Source organism: Rhamphochromis longiceps, linkage group LG5, assembly GCF_057381845.1.
Source record: "Rhamphochromis longiceps isolate RC_006_pf linkage group LG5, R_longiceps_female_GT1.1, whole genome shotgun sequence".
Lineage (NCBI taxonomy): Eukaryota > Metazoa > Chordata > Actinopteri > Cichliformes > Cichlidae > Rhamphochromis > Rhamphochromis longiceps.
The window spans coordinates 32,978,442-33,000,296 of NC_140561.1; the positions used below are offsets into that span (position 1 = coordinate 32,978,442).

General features: G+C 40.1%; 2 protein-coding genes across 12 annotated transcripts in view; both read left to right on the forward strand.

The window, feature by feature from the left end:
- The window catches only part of ece1 (endothelin converting enzyme 1), a 30,506-nt gene extending 25,633 nt beyond the window's left edge, over positions 1–4,873 (forward strand). For all 4 annotated transcript variants that reach the window (XM_085407260.1, XM_085407262.1, XM_085407258.1 and 1 more), the window contains 9 exons: positions 1,150–1,260; positions 1,340–1,438; positions 1,575–1,652; positions 1,770–1,873; positions 2,127–2,237; positions 2,675–2,742; positions 2,816–3,006; positions 3,441–3,536; positions 4,211–4,873. In XM_085407260.1, coding sequence (XP_085263386.1) covers positions 1,150–1,260; positions 1,340–1,438; positions 1,575–1,652; positions 1,770–1,873; positions 2,127–2,237; positions 2,675–2,742; positions 2,816–3,006; positions 3,441–3,536; positions 4,211–4,387 — 1,035 coding nt within the window. In that variant the 3' untranslated portion in view covers positions 4,388–4,873. The remainder of the gene's footprint in view (positions 1–1,149; positions 1,261–1,339; positions 1,439–1,574; positions 1,653–1,769; positions 1,874–2,126; positions 2,238–2,674; positions 2,743–2,815; positions 3,007–3,440; positions 3,537–4,210) is intronic.
- Positions 4,874–6,716: 1,843 nt separating this feature from the next.
- Positions 6,717–21,855, forward strand: part of eif4g3a (eukaryotic translation initiation factor 4 gamma, 3a) — a 72,712-nt gene continuing 57,573 nt past the window's right edge. For 3 of the 8 annotated variants that reach the window (XM_085407265.1, XM_085407268.1, XM_085407270.1), the window contains exons 1-2: positions 6,717–7,345; positions 21,578–21,650. In XM_085407265.1, coding sequence (XP_085263391.1) covers positions 7,170–7,345; positions 21,578–21,650 — 249 coding nt within the window. In that variant the 5' untranslated portion in view covers positions 6,717–7,169. Of the gene's footprint in view, positions 7,346–12,136; positions 12,274–21,577; positions 21,651–21,855 lie in introns of those variants that run through there. The other 5 variants (XM_085407264.1, XM_085407267.1, XM_085407271.1 and 2 more) reach the window with 3 other exon arrangements.

Sequence of the window (21,855 nt, forward strand, 5' to 3'; positions counted from 1 at the left end):
AATGGCTGACATACAAAGAGCAGTTTCAACTTTCTAGAGAGCAAAGGTTAATATGGAGTTAGTTTTACAGTAAATAAAACCCAAATGATTTGCTCTACGAAACACAATGATGCTACAGATTTTATTTTTTTATTTTTCAAACAAATAAAACTTTATGGAAGGTCAGCTCAATCTCTAAAGTTGTGCTTCCTGTTTGACTGTGAATACTCCAGTGACTTCATCCCTTATTGGAGGAAGATCTGTTCCCTGTCTCGTTACCCACTGGGGTCAAGCTGAAATAACAAACCAATACTCTGCGTGCGTCTTTGTTTCTGTTCCACATCTCATTTTCCATCTGTATGCCGAGCGGATTCTAACGTTTTCTTGCTCTGAACGCTTGCGTCTTTTTTTTTTTTTTTTGCCTACAGCTCTGTCATTTTCACCTGAAGATAAACTTATGTTAATCTAGAGGTAGCAAAATTAGACTTTGCAAATACAAGGAAAACCTTTAAAAACAGTTATGAGAAATTAATTTTGTAATTGCAAAATTTAATTTGAATAACTGAGGTTTGTTTTAAAGTGCATTTTAGATTTAGGGGAAAATGACAAATGTAACTACTTAACAAATGAAAGAGTTTCTGGTATCAGTGTGTTGTGACTCAGGGCAGCATCAAAAATTGGGTGTGGCATGTAGAGTGCTGTGAGCTATATACAATCGCTGAGCCTAGAGAGATGGCATTTAAAATTTGCTTAAAATAACAGCTCGAAGGTCATAGACAAAGCAATTTATCAAGTATATGGTTCACTTTCTATCAGAGGTCTTGGCATCCTTCATAAAATTGTTCAAAAAAATAGTAGTGTTACACCTTAATTATATATTCTAACAGCAGGAATGCAATAAGCAGGATGCAGACCTCCACTTCAAAATTGGTGAATTTATTTCTAGCCATGTAGATCTGTTTATCATAGTCGGGGTTCTAGGCAATTTAAATGCAGCAAGTTAAAACTTATGAGGATTAGTCATGTGTAATCTGGGAAATCTAGGAGGTGGTAACTAATCTGAAGCAAGAAAAATATGGCAGCCTTAAAAAACACTGCACAAGGCAAATGACACCTAACAACCAGTGAAGGGTGCATCGTTTTCTTTAACGCGTCTTGGGTTTTTTGCAGAGCTGCACTCCACGCTGGAAGCTGTGCGTCAGCGACACAGACAGTGCCTTGGGCTTTGCTCTTGGCGCGATGTTTGTCAAAGCCACCTTTGCTGAGGACAGCAAAGCCATTGTAAGTGTTTCAAGGTTCTTCCTTCAAAATAGCATCTGCGAGAGATCGATTGACGTCTCTTTGTCTTCCTGTGCTTCAGGCTGAGAAAATGGTTACAGAAATTAAGCAGGCATTTGAGGATGGATTGAAGTATGTGAGCTGGATGGACACAGAAACAAAAAAGGCAGCAAAAGAAAAAGTGGGTATAAAGCATCCCCCTGGTGCTTTATGGTGACATCTGTGCATGAACTGTTTTCTGTGTAGAAGTGGCAGAGAAATGCAGCACTGCCATCTGCTGTGAAAATATGTCTCTTACAAATTGTCGTCTTTCACAGGCAGATGCAATATACAACATGGTCGGGTATCCTGAATTCATCATGAATGGCACGAAACTGGATAAAGTGTTCAATGATGTAGGTAAATGCAAAAGTGGATTACAGGTCCTAACTTCTCACTTTTGTTTGTCATGGTCTCTTTTGCCTGATTAAAATGCTGAATTTTATTTTCTGTTACTTTGATTCCTCTTTCAGTTTGCTGTGGTGTCAGGCCTTTACTTCCAGAATGTTATGCAGTACTACAACTTCTCAGGCAGAGTGACTGCAGACCAGCTGAGGAAACCTCCCAACCGAAACCAGTGAGTTCCTCAGTTTTAACCCTCTTTCCCACCATCCTTCTCACAGGGGAGGTAGCACACTGTTATGGGAGTGAATTTCTATTGGCGTGTGTGCATTATACTGACGTAGCAGAACCAAACTTTGTCTCTAATTGAGCTATGGAGGAGGGGTTAGATTAAGGTTCCCATTAGTTTCAAACTGATCTGAAGTCTGTGTAGGAACAGGAACTTGATGTTGATCTCATGAGGTGCATTCTTGTACCTTGTTTTGCAGGTGGAGCATGACCCCTCCAACAGTAAATGCCTATTACAACCCAACAAAAAATGAGATGGTTCTGCCTGCAGGAATCCTGCAAGTTCCATTCTACAGTCGCTCTTGGCCTAAGTATGTCCTCCATGTGTTGTTGGAGTTTGCTAAATAAAGTAATTAACACTCTTTATTCTGCTGTGAAAGGCATTTATATTTGGCTGACAAACTGACCGTCACATTTACTCACATTCATATACTACTGAGATTCAAATCCAGAGCTGCTGCTTTGAGGCAACAGTGCTAACAGCTGTTCCACCCAAACACAATTTTCCACCTTCTTAGTCTTTGTGTTCACTTGAAGCCAGTAGCCACTTAGATTAACGTGAAATACAAATGACTTTCTCACACTTGAGACCAGCTCCTACACTATTTAAGCCTCTGAGGTCTGAGTCATCATGGGTGATGATATCATAGGCGATCAAAAGATGTCAGTTTTGGCTTTAAATCATTGTCTGTGACTTAAAACTCAGCAAATCTGTTTAACAACCCTCTAAATTTTCTTTATTGTGTAGAGCTCTCAATTTTGGTGGAATTGGAGTTGTCATGGGCCATGAGCTGACTCACGCATTTGATGACCAAGGTAAAAAAAATCTTAATTTGTATTTTCAGAGTGACTTAAACTTGACCAAAACTAATAATATTTGTATTCAAAGGCAGGGAGTATGATAAAGATGGAAACCTACGCCCTTGGTGGAAGAACTCTTCTGTTGAAGCTTTCAAGACGCAGACCCAGTGCATGGTGGAGCAGTATGGCAATTACAGCATCAACCAAGAGTCTCTGAATGGAAGACAAACGCTGGGAGAAAACATCGCTGACAACGGTGGACTAAAGGCTGCTTACAACGTCTGTCAGATAAGAAGCACGGCTCACCTTGAAACCTCATGAAATATTTAAATGTGCAGAAAGGGGCTTTCTGTGAGCAATGCTGGTATAAGACTGTATTTGGGTTATAACCAAGTTTTGACACATTGCATGCTTACAAGGTCAGACGAGCAGTGCACAGATTTGCCATTAAGCCCCTGTAGCAGTTTATCTCTCAGGCCTGCTGTGGGTCATATCATTAATCTGTATTGGAAAAAGGTTGTCTAGTTTACAGTGAAGCCTGGAAATGCAACAGGTGGCTATGAGTGGCCTTGTCAGCCTCTAGTTACTACTTCACATGCACACATTCTTTCCATGTAATGAAAGGTCATAAGCTGTGAGGCAGATGACCAAATGCTATAGAAGCAAAAGTGATGCCCTAGAAGTAAATTGAGGTGCTTCTTTTTGTTTTGAAGGCTTATTTAAACTGGATTAAAAAGAACGGTGAGGAGGCCACGCTGCCAGCGCTGGGAATGACGAACCATCAGCTGTTTTTTGTGGGGTTTGCCCAGGTTTGTACCAACCAACACTGCTTCTGCTTTAAAGCCTTAATACACATCTGGGGGTGTGCTTTGAGCTGTAAACTGTTCAGAATAACAATTTGTGGTTACCATCTTGGCTTGGTTCTCAGCGTTGCATTTACCACACTCAAAGGATACACAAGTTTGCCACACTTGTTCCTGTTTGTTTCTGACAGGCTCTAAGAAAGCTGGTATGTCACAGATCTCGATTGTATGCTTGTATGCAAAACCATGGCTGTAGGAAGACAACAAGACCTATTATAAGCTTTGTAGTGTAAAACTCTGTAATAAACACCAATGCTAAAACACTGCTATAAGATGGGTGGTGGAGGGGACAGGTTTGAATAGAGAGATTTTGATCTTAAAGTCTCTCAAGATATGCTGCTCAAAAATTAAAGGAACACTTAAATCACACACTGGATCTTGATGAATAAAATATGAAAGTTGGAAAGTACATACTAGTCTGTGGAACTGAAAATCACTCCAAAAATCAAAGTGGGAGACAAATCAAACTTTTTGGGCTTGTCTTGTTGTTGCCTCTCAAATGTACCTGTTGTCATGGTAATTTGCACCAAAGCAAATTATTCTCAACAGCTTTTTGAGTAACTCTGAAGGATTAGGTAGACAAATAACTCATCCTTGTCTCATCTCTGTTCCTCTCACAGGTATGGTGCTCTGTCAAGACACCTGAGAGCTCGCATGAGGGCGTTATGACAGATCCTCACAGTCCTCCGAGATTCAGGGTCATCGGCACAGTGTCAAATTCACGTGAATTCTCAAAGCACTTTGGATGCAAAGCAGATACTCCCATGAACCCAAATCACAAGTGTGAGCTTTGGTGATGCCTCGTTGATCACGGAGTTTAACAGGAGTGAAACTGACACTGGGGGTGGGGGTTGTTTAAGATGCCAACAAAGCCTCATGAGACTGGGATGCAGGTATCACTGAAAGTCCCCTTTTGCTACTTAGTGCTTATCAGGCTGTTTATCGGGACAAAATGTGGCTGCTGTGTTGGAAGGATTGCAATCTTCACTACTTCTATGCAAAGACTGTTTTAGCAAACTGCATTCCCCGAAATTGAGATTTAATGTCGCTTTATTTTGTTTTTGGTTTGTTTGAACGCTTTGAAAAACCACCTGATAGTTACGATGGAGGAACCACTCTTCTGGCTTCATATTTTCAAATGAGCAGATTAATGGGACTTTTTGTTACTTTCCACTGAGCTTTTATCTGCTGCTTTTATTGAATGTTATATTTAAAGTTTTTGTTCTTTTATACAAGTGAACCAGGAATTAAAATATTTTTTTTTTTTTTTTTTTTTTTTTTTTTTTTTTAACCTGAGGAAAGTGCAGTTAACACTGTTTTGTTTTTGTTTTTTTTTTAAGCCGTTAAGGGGTAAAAAAAATACTGTTTTAATGATGCAAGTGTTTGCCTTTTAACACTTAATATTCCAAAAATGTGTACAGTTTGGTCAGTGTCATTCAGAACTTGAGTAAGCAGAGCCACAATGTGCCATACCCATTTATACATTTTGTCACAAATTTTGTACATTAAAACCAAACTAGAAACATTTCCCTTGTTCAGTTTATTTGATTCATGCATCACTTTAATTCACAGGCAAGATTCTGACCTGACACACGGTGACCAGAGGCTCAGATTCTGCATACGTTTTGTTTGGGTCCAGTGGTCTTCCCTGGGCTAATTTTGGGTGTCATTTGACTTTTTGCAAAATGTTTTCTGCATCAGTTTCATTGAAATATCTATGAAAAGAGTTGGGCACAGGTGACACCTGCCAAATTCATAGACTAGAAGTTAATGCTGTAAGGTTCTTCCACTTTGGTGGGTGTTTTGTTTTTTCTTTAGCAATACAATCCTCAAGTTGTTGTTCATTATCCCTCTTGACTAAACTTGATGATCTGGCTTTCTGTTATCTTCAGTTTGCCTTGATTCAGGTGTAATCTGAATTTCTGATATTGGGTTACTTTGTCTTTTACAGTAGTAGGTTATAGGTGTAAATGAATATGTTGCCTGATCATAAATCAGATTTTTAAATGGCTCAGACATGTTCAAACCCTTTGTGCATTCAGAACATTTCATGTAGACCGGTTTTGATTTGTCAGAAGTACAAAATATGATTAGACAAACTAGCAACAGTATGAGGGTGGAAATTGGCTCACAGCTTGAGGTTTTTGTTTTTTCTAAATGTTCTGGCTCCTTCATGGTTATTACCCTGCCTATGCGTGCAGGGTACTAGAGGATGAATGGATGTACAGCTGCTGCATATATCAATTTTTCTTAAGTCCTCTAATTTTATTGTTTTCACCACCTCCCAACTTAAGGTACTGCACTCAAGTCATTAACTACTGAAATTTTTCAATAAAATGTACTGCTATTCCTTTTAAGGTGATGCAAAATGTAGATTCCTCCTTGGACCATCTTAAAAGATCTTGGGCATCTGTTTTGTAAATGAATACATTGAATAAGGAAGGCAATAATCTCAAATTGTTTTCCTTATGTCTCAGATTTTTAAGTGGGGGTAAAGGGTCTTTCACTGGCTCACTTTTAATAAAAGAAGAAAAAAATCAGTGCTGTGTTGTAATGCTGGTATTCCCAGGTCATAATGCACAAGTTTGGTCGATTTGGGTTGCATTTAGTCCCAGATTTGTTTGATATTCGTGCACTTAAAAGGGGTGAATTAGGAACAATGAATTGGGATCTTTTAATTCATGATTAATTTCACTGGTCTTGCCTACTTGAGATCACATTGGGATGTGACTTATGAAGTAAATTAGTTGGGCATCCTTGATCTAAGGGAAATGCCTTGCGACTCAAACGCGAGAACGGTAGATGGCAGTGATAACACACAATTGTTAACGCACAGCGCTGGTACTTCAATAGCCGAATACGTAAGATGATTATTTTTGTCCATACAGAAACCTAATTTACTATAAACACCTGTGCAATCTCATTAATTTATTTTAGTAGTAATAAAAGGAGCCGGGTTTGTTACAGTTAGCAGTTACAGTCGTGATGCGACCGTTATTAATTCTAATTTCAAACTGGATTTTAAAATAGTGAAAAACTGATTTGGAACACATTTGGGGAGCGTCAGCCACGCCGTTTTCGTGTTTTGGTTGAAGGTTAGTTGATTACCCGAGCGATTCCGTAACTGGCCGAGGATTGCCGAATCATCTGTCCTGCCCGGACTGCTGGAAGCGGCCGCAACGCCATGTTGGCGAAGTCTCTCATCTATGTGCGAAAAAAATGATAGAAAACACACTTGCCGAGAAGAAAAGGTAGATCGCCGAGGGAGGTTGAAGATCGCGGCGATTGTTTTTTTTTTTTAAACAGAAACGAACCGAGCCGGATCCGCAGAGGTTCCGGACGGGTGAGGGAGGCTAAACCTCCCACCGTCCCCATGAATAGCACCGCTGATCCTAACAGCGACTTTCCATGAAAAAAGACGTTTGTGTTGCTATTCGAGCTTCGTTATCCCAATTCGTTAAAGGGATTTTGGGGCCTGCTTCAAGAATCCGCAACGCTTGCTCTATGTATGCAGGCTAGGCGCTGTTTGCATCAGTATTTATTAAGATATTGTTTTTATTTGTTATTGATTTTTTTGCGATGAGTTTGCCACCGAAAGTGGTCCCCAAACCCGCCGCTGTCGCAGTTAGCGGACCTGGAAGTGGCCCCTCTCCGTCGAGCCAACTGCGGGCTACCCTGACCTCCGTGTCTCTGCCGCCGGGAGCCCCAACTGCTCCTCAGCCCGGCGCTGTTCAGCCACCCCAGTATCCTTTGACGTGGGTAACGCAGAAATTACTTGTGTTTTCATGCATAATTTTCCCCTGTGACTGTAGCACATAAAGATGTTTAATTAGTGATTAATAGCAGAGGTTGGACGTGGGGATGATGGTTTCGTTTGGAGGGAGCTGGGAGGGGAGGGGACAATTAGCTAGCTAACTGTGCTAACGTTAGCTCCCGAAGCCGGTTGTCAAAGCTAACGGGGGGAGTTGACGCCACACCACTGATTATCAGATATAACTGGCATGTTCCAGTAAAAGTGGTGGTACATGATAATGTTAAATAAAGAGGTACTATTAGGTACAGTAAAGCTTTATCACCGTATCTCAACACCGGTTACCGGCTTTGTTCAGCTTTGGTTGTTGACTAGCAAGGTGCAGTTATTGCACGGTGCCAGCTAGTTAATGCTAGCAAGTGCCCAAGTCCGTCAATGCAGCGTCGCAAAGCAGTGCAGCTTCCTGTGGCTTTATTATATGTAACGGAGCTAATGGTACTTGCCTAAGATTTAGGCCCGGCTTGTGGGAAATGGACACAGCTTCCAGTTTTACATTAACGTTTTGTTTATTTGTTCATCCGGAGAGGCCTGTCAGTGCCAGAGCTGAGCTGTCATGGTGACAGCCGTCAGAAAGATGCTCGCTTGTTTTAATGACCGTCTTGACTCTTATAATGAAGTCTGGTTTGGTATGATTACAGTCAGCTGAGAAATCTCTTTAAAATTCCTTCACAACCATTTCTGTTTGTTCTCCTTAGAATCTGTCTCCAAATATTTAGCAGGCACTGTGTAATTATATATAAAAAGTTTATAATAATAATTATTACGGCCTTGTGCTCTTACTCTCCTTTGGGTGTACTAGGGGATGGCCCAGTTTTAATCTCTACCCTCAATTTGGTGAAGTCATAGTGGTTATGTCAGCTTGTGTTTTATTTACAGCATGGTGTCAGTAGTGTGTGTGAGAGAGGATTAAGTTGATGTCTCCTGGCTGCCGGTGGCAGAGAGATGTATCTGTTTTGTGATCTGACAGCTTCTGCTGTGGCTTTGGGGTGTGATGGCTCAACCTGATTTCCTGCCTCCCACAGTCAGAGCCGCCCTGTGTTTATGACATCTGTAAGGGGCACCAGGTTGCTGGTTGTAGCAGGTGGTAGTATAAAGGTCCCTCTTGATTTGTTGCATGTTGTGATTTTTTTGATTTGTCTGTCAGTAAACCAAACACAACAGAAAAGATTAACATTCTCTTTATCTGCTGTTGCATGGCCTCTTTTGACTCTCAAGCTCTTTGTAATTGGTGCTACATTTGCTTAACCTACTTTCAGGTGCATGATAGTGAGGGCCTACTGACTGAGTACAAAAATACACCACCTCCACTTATCCATTTTAAACATTGTTTAAGAAAGACAGATAACAGGAATCCACTTTTTGCATGTAATTGTAAGTTATGGTTATTAAAAATTAGCTTAACCATGCTGCCTTATTTGGTATGATGTGCTATTGCTGGTTACTTTATGAGATTATTTGAGATTAAACTTGTGGTAAAACTGACTTGAATTAATGTGATTTTTAGAGGGAAAATATTTTATAATGTCCCTGTAGCTAGTTATGGCAACAAGATTAAACTGCCAGGACCTCTCCCTGAGTGGCGTCCACTTTGCACTGAACCCCAGTGGCTCCTCTGGATGGAAGGCTCATAGAAGGGTGGGTTCATGTGGCTCTTTCGGGCTGGGCCCACCAAAGGTCCTCTTATAGGCCTGATTCCTGCGTGGGGCCCCGGAATCCTGGGCAGGGCAAATGGCTTCACTGAATTCCTTTTCTTTAGTGGGGTTTTCTGAATCACACTTAATCTGGTCCCTCACCTAGGATAAGTTTGTCTAGGGAGGTCCTACTAGGGGCAAATAACTCATGACAACAAAGCTTCTGGGACCACTTGGGCATGGAGACCCCACCCGCACTCCCCTACATATCCCGTGACCCAGCACCATGGTAAGGTAGAGTAGAGCCCTTCACATAGATGAGCGGCAAATGAGATGGTTCAGGCACCTGACAAGGAGGCTGTCCTTGGCATCTTGGTGTTTTGGGTTTGTCCATATTAGGAGGAGACCCAGAGCCAACCTCAGGACACTCTTGAGAGATTACCTTGGTGTCTTCCTAGGAAGAACTGGCAGAGGTGACTGATAAGGGACACTACTATACTGTGACCCTATAACCCAGATCAGTGTCAGAAAATGGATAGGGTTCACAATGAGTATTACTTTCACTGAAATTCTGATCATTCCTTGTTCTTTTGTTATTGATTGATTAAAAAAAATGCCTGGTGTGGCACGTTAACAACTTTTCAGCTCATAAGCAATAAAAAAGACGCTGTGGGCTCTCTTCAAAAGAGAAATAATCAGACCAATGATAAACAAATATTTTCAATTATTTTTGATTTAATTTAGTGAAGCATAAAATACACTTTAGTCTATCCAGAGAGCAGAAATGCAATTGTCAATTCACTTTGACAATGGACTATTTTTAAATACATCATACACAGCAGGAAGGTCCCACATGGTACAGATTTTTATTACTCTTTTGTAGTATTTTATACATGTTATCATTATTATTATTGTTATTGTAACCACTTAGTTTAGTGTTGGGCTCTAAAAACAACTTGGGTATATTCAGAAAAAGATTTTACACCTGTTGCCACTTCAAAGCCCTGTTTTCTTGTTGTTTTCCTACATATATGCTGCAGACAGGAAATACAATTTCTTTTGAAATATATAAGTGTCAAAGTCATGCTGGCTGATGTCATTCAGCAGGATAAACAAACTCAAGGAGATGAGTAAATGTTGGTTCCGATGTTTGACCGATGAATGTGGGTGTGTATTTGTTGATGGTGTAGGTTCAAGAGGTGATCACCTCGGTAGTTATCTTGGAGTCTGCATTCTGCAGTGGTTTTGTATTAAATTTTATCAGGAGGAAATAGCAGTCTAAATTAAACTGTATCTGCATCAAATTAGTGAAGTTAACAGTAAAATAAACCAAGCCAATTTCTTCTGGGCCTTCCCTGTTACTTCACAGATTCCTGTGAATACACTAGACTGTACAGCGTTTGAGTTTTATGTCTGTATGTAAACAGACCGTCTGAGTGTTGCCACTAGGCTGACCTCTCACTCTGTTGTGACCTCTAAGGTCAGGAGAGTGGGATCATATTACTCTCTGTCTGGCCTTGTGTGTGGGAATTTCTTCTTTGGCAAAGTTGGTGTGTGTCATTGTGGTTCCTGTGGGGGAACATGTGTGTGATGGAGGGGAGGGGGGGGGGGGCAGTTTGTCTGTTCCTGGTTGCCAGAGAGACGCCAAGCGCATGCGTCTGCTGCTACACTTGCCAGACAATGGCACTGCTGCTTAGCATTCAGAGAGAGAGAGGCCAAGGTGGCGCTTCCCACCATCTGCCAACAAAGGGCCAGGTCACCCAGCCTGCCTCAGCCCCCCCTCATTTCCTTCCATCCCCCCTCAGCTCACCTCACCCCACTGCTGAGCCAGCTGAGAAAACTGAGGGTTTCTCCTTATTTTTTTGCCCCCTGATCTTTTTTGTTGGTTCCCCTATCTAACTCCACAATTTCTAGACTTGCTCCTTTTTGTCTTTAGAATTTTAATAGTTTTTAAAATAATCATTAGTGGTTGTGCCCTTAATATTAAAAAAAGAAGTGTCTTGAAAATTCCTGTAGAAGCCACTTGACTGCTATCTTTATATGCCTCTGGGAACTTATTTACTTAGTTATTTTGAAGCAGGATCTAAAATCAGCTGTTATTTCAGTGGTCAGCAGGAGATGAACACTGAACATGAAGATGATTGAGCGTGCGTCAAGGCTGCATACAAGATTTACTTTGTTTATCCCAAAAATGTGAAATACATGTTACAGCAGTCTGAACAGTGGAATATGACATTTACAAAGCTCATAAATACACAAAAGAAAGAAGCACAGGGTAAATAAAAAAAAAGAATTATAGGAGGTCATTTAAAAAGGTAAAAATAATACAATACAACTCAACTCAAAGAAGTCAAAACAAATATATACTGGTATGTGGTGTAAGGTAGTCCTGTAGTGTAGCTGAAATAGAGGGTGCTTCTGTGCCCAGTAACTCAGTGGTGTTGAAAGATTTTATGGCAAAAGTTCCTGGTGCACATCTGTCAATAATTGCAGAAAATAGCCTATATGCTAGAGTGTTGTTAGCTTTTTTTTTGTTATATGTTGTCTTTTCATAACACCTTTGCAGCATATCGACCTAACATGGTACCTACTAGGGGTGCAACGATATTCGTATCGATATTGAACCGTTCGATACAGTGCTTTCGGTTCGGTACGCATATGTATCGAACAATACAATTTTTTTCAAATTTTTTTTTTTCAAATTTTTTTTTTTTTTTTTTTTGTGTCCCGTTTGGATCTATAGCCATCAGAATTGTTGTCTTGAGGCCAAGAAAGATGCCAAGAGGATTTATTTTAAGTGGATCATCATATTGGTCCATTTGATTGACCTTTATTATAATTATGAATTTATTTTATTTTCAGTTGCAAACGGGACAGACATGACTGTGGGATAGGACAGGGGGAAAGAATGAAAGAAAGAGGGGGAGAGAAAGAAAGAAAACCAAAGGGGAGAAAAAAAAAGAACAATACAAAATTTGTAATTTATTTTATCAACTTTCCTTCTGACGATGCTGTCTGTGTTGAGCGCTCAGTGAATCTGCATTTGACTACTCCGCCTAGGCTCGAGAGTGCAGCCTAGGCGGAGTAGTCGAACGCAGATTCACTGAGCACTCAACACAGACAGGATGGTCAGAAGGAAGAGCGCAGGGCAAGCTAGCGAGACAGAAGTGGACCTCCCCACCCTCATTCAGATCTGGCGTTTGGAATTATTTTGGTTTTCATGTGACGTATGACCCTGAAGGTAAGCGAGTCATGGACTAAAGTAAAACAGTATGTTGGATGTGCCATGCAATGCTCAATTACATGGGTGGGAGCTAGTGTGTTAGCGCAGTTAGCTCGTTAACGTGTTGGCCGTCTAGCCCCTCTGTATAGGGTAGCTCGTTAACGGAGATTTGCCGTGTTGTGGCGTTAAGGTTATTTCAACGAGATTAACCTGAAAGCACTAGTGGGAACACAACGAATATGACTGCACATTTACACCGACATCATCCTAGTGCAAAGACAAAAACAAGCATGCATGCTACAAACTTTAGCCGAGTCATTTAGACAGCTGTTAGCACAGGATTCTCCTTATGGAGACCTGATATGTTTAATATGCTGCTGAGAATATAGCCCAGAAGAAACGGATAGTATAGCTTTTATTTTGGAAAGAGACATTTCTCTGTAATAAACTCTCTCTTCCAAAGATGAGTGATTCCTCAATCAGATACAGGGCTCGCAATATCGCTAGCCCGACGTCCCGGGGCTATCTCTCCCCTGCCTGTCGGGCTATTGTAGGAAGGAAAAATATATGTCAATGCTTTTGCATTCTTTCAGAAATGTAGCTGGGTAATTATGTCATTGGGTGAGCCACTGTCAATATGTGACATATTGAAATCGTGTTTGAATTTGCGCTTGTTTTTTTGCTTTCACTTTGCAATCGCGCGAACTGTGTATAGAGAGCGACAGCACTGATCTGTGAGTGATGATAATTTGTGCACCAATTCCTCTGACATCGTCTTATTAATTGTTAGCTTACTATGCAAACATGACAAGTGAAATCTCCCGCAGCTTAAACATGTGAGAGGTTGATCGCGCAGAGAATCGCTGAGCTTATGTGAGTGCGGCAGGATATATATTTCACTACGATGACCTGGATGATTGAGAACCTTCACAGACAGATATATATTTTAGTTCTGCTGAGCCAAATAAGACAGGTCAGGGTGAAGAAGTGACAGCCAAAGAAAAGCTTACCACAAAACGGAGAAGTTATGACAAATCAGACTATAAGGCAAAAAGAAAGTGCAGCTTTATGGTTTCATGGACAAAAGAATTTCTGTGGCTGCAATATGACGAGCTAAAAAACAACACGCACAAGGGTTAGGGTTAAATTTAAAAACTGTACTTTTGTGTTAAAATATATATTTATAATTTTAATAAATGACAAATTAAAAAGGCATGAACATTTTTTTTTTTGTATCGAAAAAATATCGAACCGTGACACCAAAGTATCGAACCGAACCGTGAATTTTGTGTATCGTTGCACCCCTAGTACCTACAGTTTAGCTATCTGCGATTTGTTCTGCGCTGGGAAGCGATCTGCTTACATCCTCTGTATTAGATCAGATCCTTTGACGTGTACCAATGTCTCAATAACCGGTTTTTAGGCAGTTGCAGTAATAGTGTTTGGTTGATGTAAAATTCTAAGGCACACTTGGACTTGCATCAACTATTGCAGTAAGTGGTGCAGAGGGTGATTATTTCAGTGACCCACTCTTTATATAGAGAATCAGTAGTATAATTTGATAAAAACCTGCTGAAAGGGTTTGCAGACTTTGCCCCAACAAGGTTTTTCCCCCCTGGGATTTGTATGTCTGTCACCATCTTTGCTGTTGCATAATCCTCCCATAAATTTCCAAGGATTCTTTGAGTGGCATGTCTCTCTCCTTTAATGTGGCCAGGCATGCAGTCACACTCAATGCTATGCACCTATGTAATGTATGTACCCAGCTGGTGGTTCTCACAGAACAGGAGTTCTGTATTTCAGGACAGGTGTGTGCAGCCTGCATGTGAAGATATTCTCATAAGCTCACTCACTGTGGGATGTTATAAATAAACTGCTGAGTTGTTATGAGCCAGCATTGAGGGCCGTTCTTTCCAAAGAGGGCGTGGCCTGTTGTAGAAGACGTCCTGTCAGTTCTCTCCCGGCATTACAATCTGAAGTGACATTTCCACATCATTGTGTATATTGTTTCTGTATTTACTTCTGCTAGAGCATTTCAGACACATCCTGGAATTAGTGGAAAACTGATATTTTCTTATCATGGACACACTGCTTTCAGCTGTTCTTATAATACTGTGCTTGGAGAGCCATCTCACCCACATGATGATGCTCTAAGGTCAGTGATGAAGTTGTTTATGTACTCCTGTCAGCAGGTAGTGCTATTACTTTTTCCATTAAAACTTAGATTTTTGTGTAGGTGCAATAATTTAGACTTTGCCCTACAATTGTACAAATTCAGTGCACTACAGCTAAATAATTGCTTAATTTGTGTGAAGTTGAGAAGGGTTTTTTCAGCGTGTAAGATCTGGGAAATTGTTGTTTGCTAAGCAGATTGAGTATTTGAGGACTATTTGGTAGCACTTTTTGTTTTGAGAGCCCAAATCATCCAGTTTTTATGGGTTACTTCTCTATGTTTCTTGCACATTGATTCTTATGAAAATTCATTACTGACAATAAAATTAATTAAAATACATCACATCAAACAAATTCGCATTTCCTCAATTTTCACAGAAAATAAGTGTTGCTGCAAATAAATGGTTACTTGGTAACAGTAAGTAAGGGCTGTAGTTTTTACCTTGGCAGCATTTTAGAGAGCTGCCTTTCCGCTTATATACAGTGTAGACGTACTGTTGAAAATTCCTCTTAAAACACAGCCTTGTCTTAAGCTTTAAAATTATTATTTAAAGTTTGAATGACAGCCTTGACCTTTGCAGATTTTATGTTAGGATCATATTACCTATATAAAAGGTGGATGTAGTTTCCATGTCTCAAAAGTGAAGCCAGTGCCAAACTGAAGTGTATTTTTTTTTTTTCATTGGCTAGCAGGAAGTGACTATTGTGGTTTCAAAAAGAAGCACCTTTTTGGAAGCCTATGGGAAAACTGCCCTTTGCTTCAATTGATCTGATGGCCTCAGACTTTACTGATAAGTGTATGTACTCAGTTGCAGCTTGTAAGGCTCATTGAATACAAAATAATATATTTCTTGGGGTCAATTGTTGTCCTCCAAAAGTTTTAAAAAGTAATTAAAGCTGAGGCAGGCCTCCTGCTTATGTCATTGACAAGTTGTTATCATATTAGTGTGCTTTGTCTCATCACTCAGTGTTCACATTCAGTTTTAAACACTAAAATGCTGACTGCATAAACCAATGCCATGCCAAGAAAACCACATCTGTCTTTTATTCTCAGTCTATCATGTAGTGCTAAGTTGTCAGCTAAAATTAGGGAGCTTGGTTTGTAAAGTGAATCCACAGATTTTGTGGGTGTATTGTATAGATACCTGCTATTTTAATTTTAATTAGGCACTCACCCAAATTGGAGAACACATTTCTTGGGCCATATTATTTGTTATATATTTGCAGTTCACCCTTGAGTTCACTAGCCCCAATAATGAATAATGTAAAGCTTTAATTTTAAGAGCAAGTTAATGAAAATTCACCCTTGAGACCAAAACCATTTTTTATACCAGGTTGTAAACATGCTTATTTTTGCCCCAACTGGCCATTCAAGGAACTGCATTTTTTAAGGTACATTGTGTAATGACTGACTCGTCAGTAAATATAAATAACTCTTTCTCCACCAGCATTACGTCAGTCCTCAGAAAGTGTCATGAGAACTAAGTGCTTTTAGTTGGTCAAATTCATAGTTGGTTGTAACTTACCTAATGTAAGTCTTTGAAAGGCATTATTTCTCATATAGGCACTCTGTTAGAAATCTAGCTTTTATATAAATGATGGTTAGAGCTACTGAGAGATGCTACACACTCATGATAGCCATTTGTCAATGGCAGTCCCACCTAAAAGCCCAATCACAGAGTAATTTTCTTGACTACTGTAATGCACTGTTTTTTGGAGTCAGCCAACGATCTCTTGCTCGTCTTCAGCTCATTCAAAATGCTGCTGCCCGCCTCTTAACTGGTACCCACAGCTATGAACATGTAACACCTATCCTGTCTTCTCTTCATTGGCTTCCTGTTCATCACAGAATTAATTTCAAAGTCCTAACACTGGTTTATAAATGCCTTAATGGTCTTGCTCCCCCATACCTTTCCAAGTTACTTCAGCCTTATATTCCTTCACGGACCCTCAGATCAGCTGACCAGCTGCTGTTGGTTGTCCCAAAATCAAGGCTTAAACGTAGAGGAGAACGAGCCTTTTCAGTTATGGCCCCAAAACTTTGGAATACGCTGCCTTTAAATATTAGACGGGCATCTTCGTTTCCTGTTTTTAAAATGCTTTCGAAAACACACCTTTTTTGGATAGCGTTCAGACTGGCTTGAGTTGATATGGTTTTTATGGGTTTTATTATGTTTTATGTGAGTGTTAGTGGTTGTATCTTGTGTTTTACCCTGTGTTACTGTACAGCACTTTGGGCAAACCTTTTGTTTTTAAACGTGCTATATAAATAAACTGGATTTGGATTTGACATCTTTTCATTTGGTGGTTGGTCACCAGTGGTCATTTTAAGCTTGGTAAGAAGCATCGCCCTTTATTGTATATACCATTCACTCATGGTTCAGTGAGTGGTATCAGTACCTCCAATTAGTTGTCTCTTTAAAGTTAAAGAAAGTTTTGCCTTATGTGCATTTGGTAGTTGCTGATGCATGTTACTGAATGTCAGTCACCTTCTCTTTATGCCCATTACCTCCCTCGCTTGCTACCTGCTACCACATAAATGTGATGTTTTGCTGAATAAAACTTGAAACTAGCTGACAAGAACAAAGGTAAAATTAAAATTTTATTGAGGTCACAAATAAAGGCAACCAACTGCCATTTTCTCATAGACTTATTTACTTTATTTTTAAACTAGATGAGCTTCTGGCCATTGGAAAAGAATGCATGTTTTAATGGTAGATCTGCATTGGCTTCACTTTTTTCCAGGCACGTTATGCTTTGTCCGTCTGTTTTGTTTTTCTCACAGTTTGTGGCTAGAAGTGGGAACTTTCCTGCCCGTTAATTTAAAATTTGTATCTTTATAAAGAAATACAATTTGTGTTTTAGAGATCCACAACCATAGCTGCTTAAGATATGGTTTGTTACAGTTGAATCCAAAAACCTACCACCTATTGTTCATACTGTAGTGAAAGAGCAGTCTCAGCAACAGCAGTGAGAGCTTTGTGAGCTTCGCTTTTATCCAACTGTGTGTGTGTGTGTGTGTGTGTGTGTGTGTGTGTGTGGCCAGTGTGCCAGCAGGGAGGAGGGTTTGTATCTGCACCATCTGGGTCGTCTCCACTTGCTTCCTGTATGTCCACTTTGAGAAGGTACAGGAAGTACTCTGAAATTTGCAGGTAGTCTACGTCATTCAGACGAGCCTGTAGGACTATCATGTAATTTAACATTTTTGCCCAGCAGAATTTCCATGATGTTTATCAGTCATTGCACCACTCTCATTTCCATTAGACCCTCTCTTGCTTCTTTGTTTTGGATACTTGTCGCGATTTCTCGAAGTTGTTAACTTTATAGCTCTGATTCATTCATTTATTCAGGATTAGTTTTTTTGAGCCATATCATCCTCCTGATCAGACGTTTACTATGTGTAAAGCTGTATCTCCTCCTGTCTTCCCCTCTCTGCCTCTCGCACATTCAGCACTTAAGTGGCTTTCCAGTAAGCTAATGATGAAGCAGGGACCGCAGCAGCTTTTCCTTCTTAAATGAAGCTTATAGGTCACTGGAGGGGTCGAGGACAGGGAGTAGTGTTTGATGCTACTTTGGGATCTCAACACGAAAGATGTGTCTGTCTGTTTTAGACCAAAAATGTACCTCCCAATATAAGAAACTACACTTTCTTTTTTCCTTTTTCAGAATGAGCAACTTTTACGGCAAATGTTACTATCTCGTTATCGGTTTGTGATTATATATCCTCAAATATTTCTTGAATTTGTCCATGGGTCAAATGTGAATCCCCCCCCTTCTGATCAGCTTGATGTTATAGGTTATATTTCAGCAGCACTGGCACTCTCATTTTTGAACTGTAAGCCTTTAGATTGACATTGTGCTTGGCCTCCTTCCCAAAGCAGACAATTAATGGAGATTAAAAAAAAAGGCTAATGTCTAATTAGTGCAGTCATCTACTGATATGGTTATGCCTGATGCACACAGTAGAGCATGATTGCAAAGTGTCTGCATCCATCTGGTTGCTCGACCACCCGCATGGAGAGCTTGACATGAATGATGCACGATCACCTTGATATACCACTGCAGTATTAATTTTCTTCTACAGACTCAATAAACTTAAAATAAACCGCAAGAACTTTTAATATGGAAGGAAAACTAAGAATGTGTGAAACCACCATCATTTCTAGTTGCAGATCTAGTTGGAGGGCAGCTCAAGAGTTGGCAGTTCGTCTTGTAATCGGAAGGTTGCCGGGTCGAGCCCCGGCTCTGACAGTCTCGGTCATTGTGTCCTTGGGCAAGACACTTCACCCGTTGCCTACTGGTGGTGGTCAGAGGGCCCGGTGGCGCCAGTGTCCGGCAGCCTCGCCTCTGTCAGTACGCCCCAGGGCGGCTGTGGCTACAATGTAGCTTGCCATCACCAGTGTGTGAATGTGTGTGAATGGGTGGATGACTGAATGTAGTGTAAAGTCCATAGGGACTAAGTAAAGCGCTATACAAATACAGGCCATTTACAATTTACAGATATAGAATTTGGCAAAACCAAAAACTTGGCCAGTTCTCTGATTAAATAAGTGTAATGGAGTATAATAATCAAACGCTCAAATTTACTCAAAACATAACAATTAAAAAGTGATCAAGCTTAAGAAATGACTAATGTTTTCCCAGCAGCAGGAAAACAGCATTTATTTATGTGTTGCCTTTCACAGAAAGAAGAGCTTTGCAGAAAGCAATTAAATGTTTTTAATTTGCATATTATCTTAAAAGAAAATGTATAAAATAAAAGCAGAATGAAATATACCATGGAAAACTTACTTTAAACTTATTATGAAGCAAACATGTAACAGGGTTAAGAGTAGCAGAATTAAAAGACCAAAGTATATATTTCATAAAAACTTGTGTGGCACAAAGCATGTTACAGAAAGGTATATCTTGGACTGACTGGCTGCAGGTGATTTCCTTCTCAGACAACAGAAATCTGCGTGCTGCCTTTGAGCCGTTTAAATAGTGACTCATTCTTAGAATTTGGCGACTGTGGTCGAAAGCTTAGACCTGCCAGTTTTTGGTTAGTTTTTTTTTTCTTTCTTACCAGGTGTATCTGCCTCGTCTTCCCCAGTTGTCTTTTTGTCCCTCCTTAGAAGGGTTTGGAATTAAAAGCTGCTTCCAAATTGTCTCTCAGGCTTGATGGTTTCCAACCTCATCAACTCCTTTTATCACTGCTGGCATGGCAATACTGGCAGATGAATTAATAACGTCAAACCTTTGCACACCTGAGTCACACATAATCTTTTCTACATTGTGGTCAGACTTGGAAAATCATACAGTTGCACTGACAGAAATCTTGAATCTGAAAGCAAACAATGTTGTAAGAAATGTGGCGTCACTGTTTTCAAATTTCCTTCTGGCTGTAATAGCGACATCCTTTAGATGCAGTTGATTGAAGATTTAGAAATGGCATTTGTGTCAGTCATAGACTGACACAAATGCCAACAAAAAAAGTGTTTGTTGGAGTAGTTAACACTAGGAAGCTTGGTTACCAGCCTATATTCATGAACTGTATGGGTGTGATGTAAAGACACTTCTAAGTTTAAAATCTCAACACAAAGGGAGGTTAAAAAAGAGTAACTTTGAACTAATTTTTTACTATTGCAACTTAGAAAATATTGATGTTAGTCACATTTCCTAGAACACTGAGTAATATCATTAAAAATGTAAGGACAAAAGATTCAGTTTCTGAGTATGGTGGTATAAAACGAAGAGATGCTCACGGGAGAAGCGTGACATATTTGCTTAAAAGTACTTTGTTTCATTTTCTGTGTATAGTTCATATTTTTCGCCTACTTTCGAATGCTGCATTTCTTGGATGTTGCTTTTCTAGTTATCATGTGTAGTCTGCAAATCATTGAAGAAACCTGTCATGTGGGAAATGTTTGCTGTCTGGCTCTCAAAGCACCAATAAAAAGAAGGTGAAAACTGTAAATGCCATCTTCCACGTAGTTTTTGTACTCTTCCTCACATAGACTGTCAAATCATTGTGATAGGACTGAGCTTCTAATTACTCCTAACATCTTTGTATGTGTGTAGTGTGGGATTTTTTTTTTTTCTTCTTTTTTTTTTTTTTTGTCTTCCTTCTCCAAATTCCTCGGTAATGAAACTGATAATGCTTCCTGCTGTGCTTCCGTGTTTTGATTCGCAGCCTTCTCTTTAAATAATTCTTTTTCACTCTGTCTTATCTCGTTACGAGTAGCAGTGCTGGCAGGGGTCCCAGAGAGATGACGGGCCCTGCAGGCAAGAGCAGGACTAAGGAAGGGAGTTTAGGGCAAAGGGAGGTGTGATTTGGGTGAAAGGAAGAAAGCCAGACGTTCGGTTTCCCTTAAATCATGTGATCAGCAGTGTGTGAGCCTGTCTGTCGCACACAACTGCCTGAGCAGGTTACTAAACACAGGCCTTCCCTTTTCTGTATGGATTTTACACATTCCCCCTTTTATCTCTTCTAACATCTCAGTGATGTCTTCATTTATTATATCTTTCTTAAGCTTTAAAGAAAGTGATCAAATACTCTGGTTTCACTGCAAACAATTATTAAACCCTCGAGTGTTATAGATTTTCTTTTGTGCTATGTTGTAGTTTTTGTTTAACCTCTTATTCTTCACACAGCTGAAGGTGAAGGGAATTAATATTAAATGTATTTTGCGCTGTGCTGCCAAATAGTTGTTTCAGTCCTCACTCTTGTGCTCCAGCTGCCCCCCAGCCTGAAGTAGCACAGAAATCCATTTCAGATTTTCCCTTTAACTCTTGCAAAATGGTGAAGGTACATAGTGTACTCTCAGAGATGGGGCATTTTAGGCGGGGTTTGTATGGTTGGAGGGGGGGGGGGGGATCCTTGAAATTGAGCTACAGGACATGGGGTCTGAGGGAAGCCCTCTGATGATCTGAATGTATTTAATTAAATTAAACTGCAGAACATTTTTCAGTGGATTTGTGGTTTTTTTGTTGTTTTTTTAACTCTTAAACATAACAGATCAGTTCTCTTTGCATGCTTTAATCAGCCATATTTAGACTCAGCAACACATCTTCTAAAATATGACAGGAATCTTACTTGTCTGTGACCTAGCAGGATGCCAGTTTTTATCTCCTGTTGCTTGAAGAACTTCCCTTAACATCCTCTTTCCAGAATCCCACGGGTTCAGCCATCACTGGACGAACGAATCTTCCCTACACAGCCTGGAGTCGCTGCAGTCTACAGCGTGAGTCACTGCATGCAGCCCCTCTTTTCAGACACTGTTACATTCATATCCACCTGTATATACTGTATGCTGCAGTGCATATGCAGGAAGGTTACACTTTAAGTAAAAACACACACTGAAGACTCTGATTTGTTGTACTGACTTTATGCTTTTGCACACACTTTTATTATGGTCACATAAGTCACACAAATTATTGCTTATTTTA